General features: G+C 43.3%; 1 protein-coding gene across 1 annotated transcript in view; it reads right to left on the reverse strand.

The window, feature by feature from the left end:
• The window catches only part of SCD5 (stearoyl-CoA desaturase 5), a 122,046-nt gene that overhangs the window by 33,715 nt on the left and 73,490 nt on the right, over positions 1-14,841 (reverse strand). Inside the window, exons 2-3 of the mRNA XM_072942381.1 lie at positions 14,352-14,482; positions 1,250-1,455 (exon numbers count right to left, since the gene is read on the reverse strand). Coding sequence (XP_072798482.1) covers positions 1,250-1,455; positions 14,352-14,482 — 337 coding nt within the window. The remainder of the gene's footprint in view (positions 1-1,249; positions 1,456-14,351; positions 14,483-14,841) is intronic.

The raw sequence follows: 14,841 nt of genomic DNA on the forward strand, positions 1-14,841 counted from the left end.
CAGAGGGCGGAAAGACATGGAATCCTCTGGAGCAGCAGCTGTCTCTCTAATAATAGTCATCCCTGATCTAAGCTCTTACTACATGCCAGGCATTTCCCACACGTTTTTTTTTCATCATGCTCTCATAAAAGCTATAAGAGATGGGTACTACCGTTACTCCCATTTTACGGCTGAAACTGAGCCCTACAGTGGTCAATTCTTTTGCTGGTACATGGAGGAAGCAGAGGGGGGGCCTGGGGGTCTGTCTCCACCATCCGCCATTCTCTCACCATGTGTTATACCCACTCCAATGTCAAAGGAGAGGCTGAGGGGAAAATAAGCCCATTTCTAAGCCATACTTCCTCTCACGCAAGGGTCTTTTCTGTCAGAGGCACAGCCTCCATTTCCATTTTCAGGAGATTCTGTTCGATAAATCCTTAAATGACTCTGCCTGTCAGTGGAGAGGGTATCCGGTAACCACTTGTTCACCGTATTACCTCAAGGCTGTAACCAGAGTGCAATCCAAAAATTGTCTCTCTTTGCACATAAATTGCTCTGTGGTAACAACCCATTTACAAGTGCTCTCATTGTGGCCAAGTTTGCAGATCCAGACCAACATGGATACAGTCCATGCCAGCTTCCTAGTTAAAATGCGAACTCTGGTCACTCTAGTTGCCAGCACAATTACAAGCCATCTTTCACCATGTGCTGGTTGAAATAGATTCACCCTACAAATGCTGACAGCCTGAATACGCTCATGAGTGCACACAAGCACTTTGAGGCTCTTTGTTACATGGTCACATTTTCTCTACACAGAAGCCTACTGGTGTTCACATTTCCAGGACTGGGGAGGTTGAGGGGAGACTTTACTACAAGAGAATTTCAGGAGAACACATCAGGGTACCTACAGAGAGTCCAGTCCCTTCGGAGTCAAGTGTATCACAAAAATAAAGCAAGTGCTCTCTGCCCTTCTCGCCACCCCAGGGAAACACCAGTGGGCAAGTCCACGGCAGCATTCCATGAGATCAGTCATGCAGATTGATCCAAACGAAACGACAAGTGGGCTTAAAGGAAATCCATTTCCAAATCAAGTTTAAATTCAAAACAAAGAGACAAAGGGAATGAATAAACAGAGAAATCCTAACAAGAAGACCCAGTCCTCAGGGTAAGCGCTATGAGGGGACCTGCCTGGGGATACTGTTGCACCCATTGTGCTCTCTGTCTCCGGGTCCTGTCCCAGAGGGACGATCGGTGGCGTCAGTTCACTTACTTTCTCTGGAACCGGACCACGGGATCAGCCAGCAGGTCAGTGACGTCAAGCCTCCTCCCCTTCTCGATGACATCCCGATGCTTGCGGACGAACAGCCACCCGACGTGGGAGAAGAAGAAGCCCCGGCGGGCGTTGTGGGGGTCGGCGTCTGTCTCCGAGTACTTGTGGTGGACTCGGTGGTCCCTGGACCACTCGAAGATGTCGTTCTACAGAGAGAATGCAGACCCTCGTGAAGACGTAAAGCAACCTGGCACCTTCTCAAAAGCTTTTTGGCCACCCCCACCCTCACCACTGACTTCCTCTTGTTCCCATCCTCAACCCACAATCTTCTAAACCTGAGTTCAATCTCTGGGGTGGGTTTGGGTGGTTTTCACCCAAACAAGAGTAAATCCTCACTAAGTAGGGATCTTAGCTTGTGTTTGCGATGTGCCCTTGGCAGGAGTTTCAGGCTTGAGTGAACTAGTGGGGAAACCTGAAAGAAAGTTCTAGGGGGGAGATGAGGGGCTACTAAGTCTCCTGGGAGATCATTCATATCAAGAAAAGAGAGATCCAGTCTCAGGATCAAGACTTAGCAGTCAGAGGAGAGAGAACCTCAAGGATGAAAGGAGATGCGTTCTTAGCCTGGGTCTCTCTGCCCTCCCTCCCCCTCTTTGATGGGCTTCAGGTCCAACACACAGAGCACAGGAAGCTGGTAAGTAAAAACCCAAAAAGCTACTTTGCTAGATCACTGCAAAATACCAAGGCACAAATAACATTGTCTGAGGACTGCTGTAACAGGGTGTCAGAGAAAAGGAGGAGAGGGCTGGCTCCTGGAGGAACCTGGTGTACTTGGCCGGATGCACCAAGTGAAGAAGCAGCAATGCCTGAGGGGCGAGCGGCCCCCACTGGAAACCCAAGAGACACGCTGGTGCCCAAGGAAGAAGCATCAGGTCCAGCAGACTCTGCCAAACCCACAGCAGGGCGGGGCTCAGGCACACACGGGAGACCAGCCTGTGGACCCTCTGGTGACGGGGACACTGTCAGGGACTGGAGGTCCTGAGTGAGCTCTCAGGGACAGTTTTTCAGCTAATTTTCTTAATGAAACCTTAGCTAAAGCCATGGGTCAGTGCGATCTATAGATTCTCAATTTATATTCAGTTTTGTGTTTATTTGATAATGCTTTCCAAACTGAGACAGGAAATTTGGTTGGGAAGTAGAGCTTTTGATAGGAAAATTACAGTTGACCCTTGGACAACACACGTTTGAACTGCTCAGGTCCACTTATATACAGATATTTCAATAGCAAATCCCACGGTACTACATGGCCTGAGGTTGGTTGAATCCGAGGATGTGGAGGGCCGATGACAAATTACAGGTGGGCTAACCTCCGAGTTGTTCAAGGGTCAACTATAATCTGAAAATAAAAATAAACGTATATAGTGTATAAGTCCCCCATTTGAAAAAAAAAAAAGGTACTAATGTTTTATACCATACTCTTCAGTACTCAGTTATGCTTTCATTAGGAACCTGCCATTTCACAATACTGGCTTCATCCTACTCATGAGAAGAGAGGGGACTATTTTATTCTCAAAGTTCTAACAGTTCTTTGATTAAAAAAAGGGTTCACTGAGTTTTTCGTTTCTCTGGCTCACCCAGTGAAGGTGGAAGGCTACTCAACCTTGTTCATCCCACAGCACCATTAAAAAGATTTTTAAATTTGCTTAACCCTTGGGCAATGGGAAGGGTGGGGAAGATTAGAGACCTTAAGAAGTATATGCTTAGCTTTGAATACAAAGAGGGAAAAAAGGTGCTTAGCAGTCTATGTAAGGCAACTATTATAGCCTGGCTTGCTGTGATAAGAAAGAGGTCTTTAGATTTTTACCAGTGTGTTTAAACATAGTGGTTGCAAACAGTGAAAGCATTTATTTATAATCACAGAATCTGGAGTCAGCAAGGAATTGCAAATGTCAAGACCACTGCAGCTCAAGGAATAATTTATTCCTTTTGCATTAGTTTATTGCTTTTATTGCAAACCCATCCGAACAAAGGAGAAAAGGGGAAAATTCTGTCCCCAGTTCACAGATGGCAAAATTAAGACTTAGAAGACACCTATTCAAGCTCATCTAGTTAAGTCACCACAATACTGGGACAGAGGTGGTGCTCCTTCCGTTCTAAGTTCACGCTCGCTTCAGCAAGATATTTCCCTTATTCTCCAAACTTAGGGGAGGGGCATCTTTTCCAGAGAACTCTCATTTTTCTTGTTAAAGGGTTATGTTGATTTTGATCAGTTATAAAATAGTTTTCTTGCTTGCTTATTGTGTTTTCACTTTGAAAATAAAAATAAAAATAAGATGACAAATATCAAAATATTGTATGAGTAGAGATAGCATGTACAACTTTGTGTTTATAAGAATTAAACAAAAACTTATTAATGGTAAAAAAAAAGATTATGTTGATTCTTTATGGCAGTGCAATTTTATAAAAACTCAAGTGGAGAGTTCCAAACGGCTAGAAACATTATGCTCATAAAATTAAGCATGATACAACAACAATGAAAGAACGATGATATTTCTTTATTTTAATCCTCTTACCTGGATACCTTCCTGACAGAAGCCACTTGACTGCAGCGAGGATCTTGGCCACATTCGAATAATCGAGCACACAGTCGAGCTCAAAACACTTTAAGCTGTATTTTTTTAGTCTTTTGTTATTGATTTGTTTTTAACTCTAAAGCTGAGTTCAGTGGAAAAGTGACTTAAAGAACAAGATGTAAGCCAACAATAGGGCAGAAAGGGAGTGAGATTCATACGCCCACCCCAAAGCCTTTTTCTTCCTATTTATCTGCATTTTGCCTCTACCCTGAAGTGACCAGGAGTGGAAGCCAACCTATGAACAGCATTCATTTTGATGAAAAGGCATGCGTACCTAGGGTGTGCTGGGTACAGTCAGTATTGTGGAAGGGAAAGCTGAGGGCTGATGGGCGGGGAGAGATGGCTGAGCAAACTCCTAGAGGCGGTGAGTGAGTGGAAACAGCCTGGAGTTGCTGCTACAGCACCAGCGATCTCCTGGCAATCCTTTTTCCTCTCAATGTTTAGACAATGCTGACCGTTCTTGCCTGGAACATGAGTGATTTACATCATCCTTGCTTCAAGGCAAAGAAAAAAAGTCTGAAGCATAGAGAGATGGAGACTTTCCATCAATGAACTGACTGTCGAGCATGAACAGACTGTTCCGTCTGTCTGTGCTCTGTGTGCATATTTTAATAGGGGCATGACATTGAACTCAGCAGCAATTCCCGAAGCCTAAATACGTGCCCATTCTAACGAATCAACGAACAAATGATTCAACTTGCAACTTAAGATTTCTTACTGAACAGTCGTTCCTGGTGGATCACAATCTTAATATGCAAGCCCATTTCCTTCAAAAGTGGACACTCACCGTGTGTTTCTTGATCACTCCTGACAAAGAATTACTGTGGTGAAGGGAGCTACATTAGTCCTAAGAGCTCCGGTTAGAACCGAGGCTCAGGCAGGTGGGGAGCAGGACAGGATGAGAAAGCCAGTCAGGAGTGTACAGGTCCGTGGAGTCATATGCACCACGAGCCCTACTTGGTGCTGTCTGGGAGAATACAAGCCACGTATGTGATTTAACTTTTCCCAGTAGCCACATTCAAAAAGTGAATGTAAACAAACAAAATTAATTTCAATAATGTATTTTTACTTAACATACTACATCCAAAATATCATTCAATATATGACTAGCATAAGATTATTAATGAGATATTTTATGTGATTTTTTTTCTGTGCCAATGCTTCGAATTGGGTGTGTATTTCACACTTCTAGCTAGCTCAGTTCAGACCAGCCACATCTCAGGTGCTCGGTAGCCACATGTGGTTGGTGGCTACCATATTGGACAGGGCAGGTCTAACCCTGGCTTGTACAGTTTTCCATGTGTGTGTTGCACTTTTAAAGGTTTTAAAAAATGCAGTGTTGCTTATGGATGAAAGTGAGAAATTGGCAAAAACCCGGTGAATGGCAAAGGGGCTGTCCATGTCAAAAGCATTAAAATTGTGCAATTCATTTTCTGGAGTTTATGTTAAGGAAATAATCATGGCTGTGTGCAAAGATCTAATCACAAGGGTGCTCACTGAAGGGAAAACTTGGAAAAACCCTGAATTTCCACATAACAGGATTTGACTTAGTACCTTATGATATATTAATTAATTGAATAACATTCATGTGTGTGTGTGCCTGTGCATGTGCATAGAAAATTTCCGGAGAGAAATATTAAGAAAAATGTCTTAGGGTTACCTCAGGGGAGGGAGACTGGGAGGTAGGAGAGGAGGAGAAATACTTTTAGGTTTTATCCTGTATTCTGAAATTTTTACCAAGAACGTCTGTTGGTTTTGTGTCAAAATGACTAGTTGACAAAAGAAGGATATTGTAGTATTGACTTGGAGAGATAAAGTGGAAAGTAAGGTGAAAAATAGTTTTCAAAATAATAGATACAGTAAATGAAAGCATTTTTAATTTAAAAATGTGTAGTTAGGCATAGAAAAAATTTTAAAACATGTAAGTCAACCTGTTTACAGTTGTTCTCTCTAGGAAGTGGGACAGTGAGTGACTTTTAATTTGTTCTTCTCATTTGTATTTTCTAAATTTTTATAATAATTAAGTTTTTCTTTTGTGATACAAGGGAAACAAATTATTTAAGTTTCCATACTCCTGAATCAAACAACCCAGCTTCTGCCGTCAGCTCCATGTCAGGAAAAACTACAAAGCAGAAATATTCATCCAGTAATCCAGGCAGTGACATATCTTTACATCTCCCTTCTTTCTTTGTTCTTACTAGCACTAATCGACCAATCACACCTCAGCCAGGGTGACAGTGCCCTTGCTTACCCTCACCTTGTGTCTTGTAGCTCTATGATTTCACCCTTCAGCACAGATAATATTCCTAAATGGGGCCCCTGCTCAGACTGTAGAAATTGAAATTGATCATGTGGTGATTTTTCTCCATAAGCACAGCCCTTGAGAATCTCTGGGACTTGAGCAAAGGTAATCAATCTCAAAAGCTCCACTGAAGCAGATTATGAAGCAACTCACTTCGTCAGAATGACTCTTCCCCAACTTCCTTGTATGTTCAGAATACATTCTCGAATCTAGTCCTCTAACTGGCAGTAGAGGAAACTGTCCTTTAAAGCTCACATCATCTCCTCTGGGTAGCAAGGGGAAGTCCAAGTCCCAGGCAACAGCTCTGAGCCCAGGACCATTGACTGGCTTTCCCCTAGCATAGCTGCAAACAGATGCCTGCTGCTGACCAGACGGCAGCAGTGTTGTTCTGGCCCCCAATTCAATTGTGTGGCTGCTTAAAGTACCAAGAGCGAAAATTTACCAGGTGGCCTCAAAACACAGCCAAAGGGAATTCCACTTGTATTCATAATACCTCTTTGTTTCCAGTCAGTAGTGAGAAAGAAACTAGGACCAACATTTCAGCTTGAATAGGCAAGTTTTAGAGTAGAATAAGCGCACGCACGCATGCGTGTGCATGTGTATGTTTGTGTGTGTGTGTGTGTCTTGTGGGTGATGGCATCCTGTCCAGGAAAACAGTCATTCTATCAAGGGGGTCAAAGAGGGGAAGACACTGTGGCCTCCACTCTTTAGGGGCCCTAAAGCTCATGGGAAATAGACTCTATCTCAGTCTCTGGGGTCTGAATTTAATCTCCTCCAGCTCAGATGCCAACACTATCCTATTCAAACAGTGAAGAACGTTCGGTGCTTTCCCCACCATTGATACTAGGTCAGTACTGACTTCCCTCCAGACAACACTGACAATCTAGAAGAGCCCAGAAAGTCCCCGAGAAGGGCCTGGCAGCAGTCTTCCCCGCCTGGCACATCGCAGCTCTGAGAGAACAAGTCCCCACCTGCTGCCCAGCTCTCACGTGGCACTCAGCCTGGGGAGGACTCAGGAGCCGGGCAAATGTTGAAAAGCCAACTTTAGGGGTTTAAAAGTGCTGACCAAACTTACAGATTGCAAAGTAGGAAAGGAGTGTCTCATATTTTCTTTCATTACTCCAGGATTTAAATCTCTTATAACAAGAATGCACTTGAATAAGACATACTATTTAAAAACATATTTTTAACACACATCTTAAAAGTGGCTTGGGTAGTCCTCTTGGTAGATGAGTCTGCCTTTTGTGAGTCTTTCCAATTAGGGTTTGGGAGAGTTTTTTGGTCTGTGATGTGATCATTATTTAGTCTTCTAATTTCAATCTCCACTCAATGAGTCAAAATGTCGGGGAGGAAAGGGCCTGGAAAATAATGGCAGCCCAGCAGTAATGAACACACCTCACACCCAGATCCCAGTTTCTAAACACCATTTCCCACTAAAAGAAACCAGGACTCTTCGGTGAAATGGCTGGTGCCAGGACAAGGGCAGGAAAAACACAAGAGGAACTTTGCAGATTTTGTTATGCCAGAAAGTCAGGAATTGCTCAAAAAATGGTGGGGACATGTCAAAAAGGACATACGAGTCTGTTTGTAGTATCTCCTACTGAACAAACTGGGGTAATTTGATGAATAATGTGAGACATTAAGATGAATAATAACAGGAATGGATTAAAATCCATTTAATAAAATAGGAACCCATGAGCCCATAATAAATGAATAAATAAAAAGTAAAATGCCAACCAACAAATGTGGAAGAAATAATGAAGTCAGAAAATCACCATTTTTTCTGAAGGTGCCATAGCAATAGCTGATACAGGCAAGACCCACCAAGGTATGCTAAAACTACTGGATAAAAGGTTGATTAAAAAAATATTACATAAGTAGCTCACAGCGAAAAAAAATGTGACAATGAATATATGTATGTTCATGTATAACTGAAAAATTGTGCTCTACACTGGAATTTGACACAACATTGTAAAATGACTATAACTCAATAAAAAAAGTTTAAGAAATAAAAATTTAAAATAAAACAGAAAAAAAATATTACATAAGCCCACAGTATCTCAGCACAAATTAGTCATTAATTACAAAAGGAAAAATAGTAATCTTACAGTGAAGAGATCAGGTAAACACCACCTTAACCAAGTGATTAAAGTTCATACCACTAATAATATGACAAAGTGATACTATGAGCCTCCGGTCTGATGCTCAGGACACATGATCGTTAATGGAGCGTTCCTGCCCGACAAGCACAGGCTGAGTGTAGTTATGCGGAAGCATGAGCAAACCCAAAAAGAGGAGCATTCTGCAAAATAACTGGTCTGTGCATCTCAGAAGTGTCAATGTCATAAGATCAAAGACCAAGGAACTATTCCAAATGAAAGGAGATTAAAGAGACACTTCAACTCACTGTAATGCAGGACCTTGAATTGGCTGTTGGGCTAGGATCCTGGGTATAGTATTGTATCAGGATTCAATTCCCTGATGCTGGTACATGTGCTGTGATCACATGAAATGTCTTTCCCATTAGGAAATACACACTGAACTATTTAGGGATGAAGAGGCATGAAGTTTGTAACTTACTTTCAGATGATTCAGGAAAAAAATAACACAGAAGAATGCATCTACTACACCCATATGGAGAAAGAAAGAGAATAAGAAAGCAAATGAGGCAATATGTTAACAATGAGTGTACAGGATGTACAGGTGTGTACAGTGAAAGGTGTACAGGAGTTCTTCATGGTATTTTTGCAACTCTTTGGGAAGCTTGAAATTATTTGCAAGTAAAAAGTTAAAGCTAAAAAAGACAAATGTCAAGGGTATCTTTCTTTAAAAATCTCAGGTTCTCCCCTTGCACTCCATTCCTACCCACCACCCTTGTTCAGGCTGTCACCAGTTCACCTGGACTCCCGCAGTAGCCTTCCAAAGCCGCCTGCCTCTCCCTTGTCCCGGCCCCTCCACAATACATGTGATACACTGTGAGCAAACTCCCCGTGTTCACACTCCCCAAACACCTATCATTCTCTCGCTTCTGATCTGACAGCCCCTCTACATTACTTTTCTCATCAAGTTTAAACATTTCTTCTTCTTGGCAATCAAAAACTGGCCTGGTCATTCTCATCTTTCCCACTTTATTTTTCTTTAACTGGACAAATAGTTATTGAATGTTGGTCTGTGCTAGGCGATAAAGAAGGAACGAGACAATCAAGGCAATGCCCTCGAGGAGTTTATACTTTATGGGGGAGGCAAACATAAATAAAACCATTTCAGACTGGGATTCGTGCTGTGAAGCAAATGAGCATGGAGAGCTACAAGGGGGGCACTGAGATAGGCAAGGACTTTCTCATCAGAAACCTTAGGCTGGGAAGAGTTGGGTGAGAGAGAGCAGGAGAAGGGCAGAGGGGAGGACTTGGCACAGTTCAGGAACTAAGAGAAGACCAGCATGCCTGGTGCATGGAGGGCAAGAGTGGTGCAAGATGAGGTCTGGGAGGTACTGTGGTGTAACAACCCCCACTGATTCCCAGTACAGAGCTTCAAAAACTGTTGGAATTTCCTGAGTGACAGGACTGTCTTCATCACGCTAATGAGTTGACCTAGGATGGACCCCCAGATAGCTTCAGGTTTGGAACTGTCCACCAGAAAGACCAAGCGTGTGGTTGGAGGGTTGGCACTTTGGGAGGGGAAGGGGATTGGAGACTGAGCTCAGTCTCATGGTCAGTGATTTAACCAGTTGGGTCTATGTTAAAGACCCCAGTAAAAGCTGTGGACACCAAGGCTCAGAGGAGCTCCCTGGCTGATGACCACAATGATGTGCAGGGAAGGGGACGCTTTCTGACTCCACAGGGAGAGGCGTGGAAGCTATCCGTGAGGGATCCTCCCAGACCTCTGCCTGTGCCCCTTCCATTTGGTTGGTCCCGATTTGTACCCTTTATAATAAAACTGTAATAGGAAGTATAACACTTTCTTCAGTTCTGTGAGTTGTTCTAGTGAATTATTGAACCTGAGAGAATTGTGGGAACCCCCGAATTCGTAGTATGCTCGTGGCTGGCATCTGAAGCAGGGACAGTCCTGTGGGGGACTGAGGCTTTACCTTGTGAACTGGAAGCTACTTCCAGTGGCTAGTGTTAGAATTGTATTGAAGTCCATCCACGTGGAGTGGAAAACAGAGCACAGGGAGTGCAAAAGCCTGATCATGCCAGGCCTTCTAGGCCTTGAGAACAAGGTTGGATTTCATTCCAAATGCAACACAGAGCCACTGAAAGACTGTGGTTTTTCGCTCGAGAGTGGTTTACTTTTCAGTCCGTCCTGTCTGGCTGCAGTATGGAAAAGCAGCAAGTGCTGGAGGAGGAAGACCAGTTGGGCATGGCTTGGACTAGAGAGTGGCCGAGATAAGCAGCACGCAGATTCAAGATGTGACTGAGGGTAGGACTTGAAGAGGCTGGCTGAAAGACTGGATGAGGGATGATTATGGAAATAGAGAAACCATGGCTGACACCCAGATTTCTGGTGGGGAAAGCTAGGGGAGAAGTAGTTTGGGGGCAGAAGGGAGACTCACAACTTCAGTTCGGGGCACGCTGATTTTGAGATGCTTAAGAGACGTCCAGTGAGAGATGTCATCCAGCCAGCTGGATTCGCCACGTGCCACACCAGTCAGTTTCTTTCTTCAGTCAGACCGATTTTCTGCTATTCAGGGACCCCATACATTATAATACATACATGACCATACAATGACCATACAATGTCATGGTCATTCCTCTCTCTCTACATTTGCTCAAGGGTTTTCCTATCCTCCCCTACTTCTTCCTTGCCTAGACAAATCCTTTCCACCTCATGAGTTTTCTGCTCAAAACTTCCCTTCTGCAGTAGACTTCATCCTAATACCCTAACCCATCTTCATATTTCTGCAGCCCTAAGAGTCAGTATGACCATCGAGCAATTTAACTGCACACTGTCTCGTTAGGGTCCCTCTTCATTATACATAAGTCTAGCCCGCTCTATCAGGTCATAGGCGCCTCACGACACGGGCTATTTCATATACATCGCTTGTGTTCCTCAGAAGCACAGAATGGTTTACGCACCTTTAAATTCAAAGAGAATTAGCTAGCAGATTTACACAAAAAGCTATAGAAGAATAACTAGGAGAAAATAAAGATAATCAAATGTGACTGCCTTCTAGAAGAGTTTTTAAAAGCAAGGCTAGAAATTTCCTCTGGCATATGAAACCATTTTAATTAATAGTGAATGAGGGAGAGGGAAATAGCTCAGTGGTAGAGCACATACTTAGCATGCACAAGGTCCTGGATTCAATTCCCAGTACCTCCATTAAAAAAATAATAAATAAACCTAATTACCTCCCCCTCCCCTGAAAAAAAATTTTTTAAAATAGTGAAATGAAACTGAATTTTACTGTTAGTTTAAATGGTTGATTCAATGACTTCTGTAGCTATTGTACCTTTGGCGGTTAATAAAGCATGCAAAACAGCATCCCTGAAACATTCCTGTGACAAGAGCTCTGGTTCGTGCTAGTAGGTACTAGGACAGGACGACTGAAAAGCCTAAACTCTAATAAACAAGAACTAGAGATGAAAAACAGCTCAATATCTATGGTGGGGTGGGGGTGGCTTAAGAGGGAGGCAGCTAATGGAAGGCCCCAGTGTGTCTGATAGATCTAGCTTTATTTAGCATTTTCATTAATGACTGGGAACAAGGCATACCCATTTAATAACATTTTTGGTTGGTGCCAAATTAGGAAGTGCTGCAGACATCACTGAGGACAGAGAAATAACACAGATGGATCTAAAGAGGTTATAAATATGAATAGAAATGATCACAATGAGATGCAATTTAGGAAAAATGCAAATGAAGGCAGCTGGGAGAGAAATCATCCAAAATGCAAAATAATCAGTGGGTTGGGAAACCTAGAAAGCAGCGACTGGCAGGAGAGCAGTGGAATAAGGACTAAGCAGTGACAACACGCTAGCTCAGCCCAAATGGCTGGTGGCAGGTATAGGAGGCAGGAGGAACCGCATTGCAACAGAGTCTCCTCAACACCCATAAATGGTTTGGAGACAGTGTGGGGAAAAAAAAAAAAACAAACAAAACTAAGCACAGACATTTGGCCCTTTGTTTTTTCAGTTGTTAGAAGAGGGATTACACTCAGCCTCTAAGGTCCCCCAGCTTCAACCGGCTGTGGTTCTGAAACAGGAAGATTGTGAGAGTGAGGAAAGAGCCTGGTTAAGGAGGTGCCTCCTTAAAACTTTTATAAAACTATTAATTTAACAATCATTGAGTATTTTCTATATGATAGACACTAAAATAGAGGAAAGAATGAGATAGAAGAGGAGAATGATATTCACTGAGTGTCACTAGAAGCCAGGCACTTACTATTCATTATTTCATCCTCCCAATAACCATTGAGGTGAATACTATTACTCCTCCCACCTCCTTTGCAGATGAAGGTACAGAGACTTGCACAAAAGCCTGCATCCAGCAAATGGCAGAGCCAAGATTTATTCCAGGACCTGGACACTTCCCTCTACAATATACTTTCTCTCCAAAGTAAATTTAAAGTCACAGTGTGATGTTGTCTGTGTCATGTTTTGCTGGGGGAATGTAGGTTCTCGAAGACTGAGTTATAAACAAATAGTTTCATCTGGAAAAGAGGCTTAGGCTCTCAATTTCAAGTTATTTATGTTGGGAAAAAATTCCAGTTGTCGAGGTGCTTTATACCTGCATGAGTGTGTAACTGGAGGCTAAAAATAATGAACTGCTTGAACAAAATAAAGGAAAATTACTGAGTTAAGTCCTAAGTAGCATCTAAAATTTAAATCAATGAGCTTCTAAATTATCATTGTCATAACTCATTGTTATGATAAACAAAGCACAACACTGAACTAAGATGAGTGAGGTCAAAAGAAAGTGCAGCAGAGCTCCCATTGCTAACAGGGGACGAAAGAACATGAAACCGAAGTGGTCTGTTGTGCTAGATCCTATCTGCTTCATGGATGCTCAAACAGGAGGGAAGCCTCAAATGGAGAAATGAATTCTTAGACACAAGAGAAACTTAGAGAAATGCCCGGAGGTCAGGCTGTCTTGTAGGGATGGGAGGCCCACTGCAGAGGTGGCCACGTGACTTTTACGTCTGAGGGTCACCGTGAGGCTCCTGGGTCATCAGCTTCCCTGGACCCTAAAGCAGTTTTGGGAATCGCCATTTCTTCCCTGTGGGTGAAAACACCCAGGGCCTGGCATCATTCACCCTCATAACACGGGCAGAGACTTTGAAGACAAGTTGTTCCCATCTACCCAACCTGGATCAGATGAAGAATTGGGAAAACAAAGATTCACAATGAAACCAAAATTCCAAGTGCTCAGAAAGTGCCCACGGTGGTGGGAAATGGTCTAGGACTACCATACCCCTAAAGGATACAGTCCAATCCTAGTGCAGTGATTACCCTCTCTTACATTTTTATCATGACTTCATAACAACTCTAGAAGTGAAGTAATGTCCTTATTTTTACAGATGAAGAAACTGGAGGTGAGTAAGTGATTCACAGCTAGCAACCACCAGAGTAAGGCTCAAATCCTCAGTCTTCCAACTCTGTAATGAGTAGACTTTCTGCCACACACTTATAGGGTGACCTCAGGAATATATGTCATAGGAGCAACGGCTTTGGAGTCAGACCTGCATTTGCCTATCCTGGATGTACCATTTTTTAAGCCATATAATTGTGGTAAGTTCTTTAACTTCATTAAGCCTTAGTTTATTCATCTGTAAAATGGGGCCATGCATAACACCTAGCTCATGGGGCTACAGTGAGGATCAAATGCAATACGCATAGAGTATGCTCGGCACAGAACATGGCCTTCATTAGAGCCAGACAAGTGTTGAGGGTTTCAGGGCATGTTTGGGGCATGAACTCCGGAGGGAGGAATCCCCTTTCCTCCCCTGTGTTACAGCATGCCTCAGGGTACAAAGCTTCCAAGGGGACATTTTACTGTAGCTAAATCTACTAGGAGATAAAAACTTGAGACAGTCAAGGAGTCCTTGGGGGCCTGAGCACTGAGCCTAGAATGGGTGTGAAGGAGGTCCACTGCACAGGGAGCACGTCTGTGCCTCCTCCCACACTGCCATCTGCGCTGAGTCCCTAAGGCAAAGAGGACCCTCCATCCCCACCTGGAAAGCCATGGAGTTGGCGGCAGCCAGAAATATCCTCAGCGGCAGCTTGGCCTTGTAGGACCTGTGGCTCCACAAGCGATGGGCACCAGCTGTCACACCCAGAGCAGTCAGGAGGAAGCAAAAGTAGGCTGCAAGACACAAGCAGGGAGAATGTCAGCAGATGTCAGTGCTTTTAAACTTCCCCCAAGCTTTTTTCTCCTCTGAATAAGGACCCATGTGAAATGGTGTCAGGGGAAGAATCCACAACATGAAGAATCAATAACTTGGGCAAATGAAAGCTTTTTATTGATTTGTAGCTTTCCAGTACCAGGTGGAAGTGCAGAGAACTTTCCTCAAGAAACTCTGACCTTGGAACATCATTTTTTCCTGTATCAAACAAATCTTCTATTTGTGAATATTTCTTGCCAGTCTTGATGCCAAGCCACAACCGTACGGGTGAACTGCTTCCTTACTTAGGGGGAGAGCCCTAAACCAAGCTATATGTGGG

Source organism: Vicugna pacos, chromosome 2 (genome assembly GCF_048564905.1).
Source record: "Vicugna pacos chromosome 2, VicPac4, whole genome shotgun sequence".
Lineage (NCBI taxonomy): Eukaryota > Metazoa > Chordata > Mammalia > Artiodactyla > Camelidae > Vicugna > Vicugna pacos.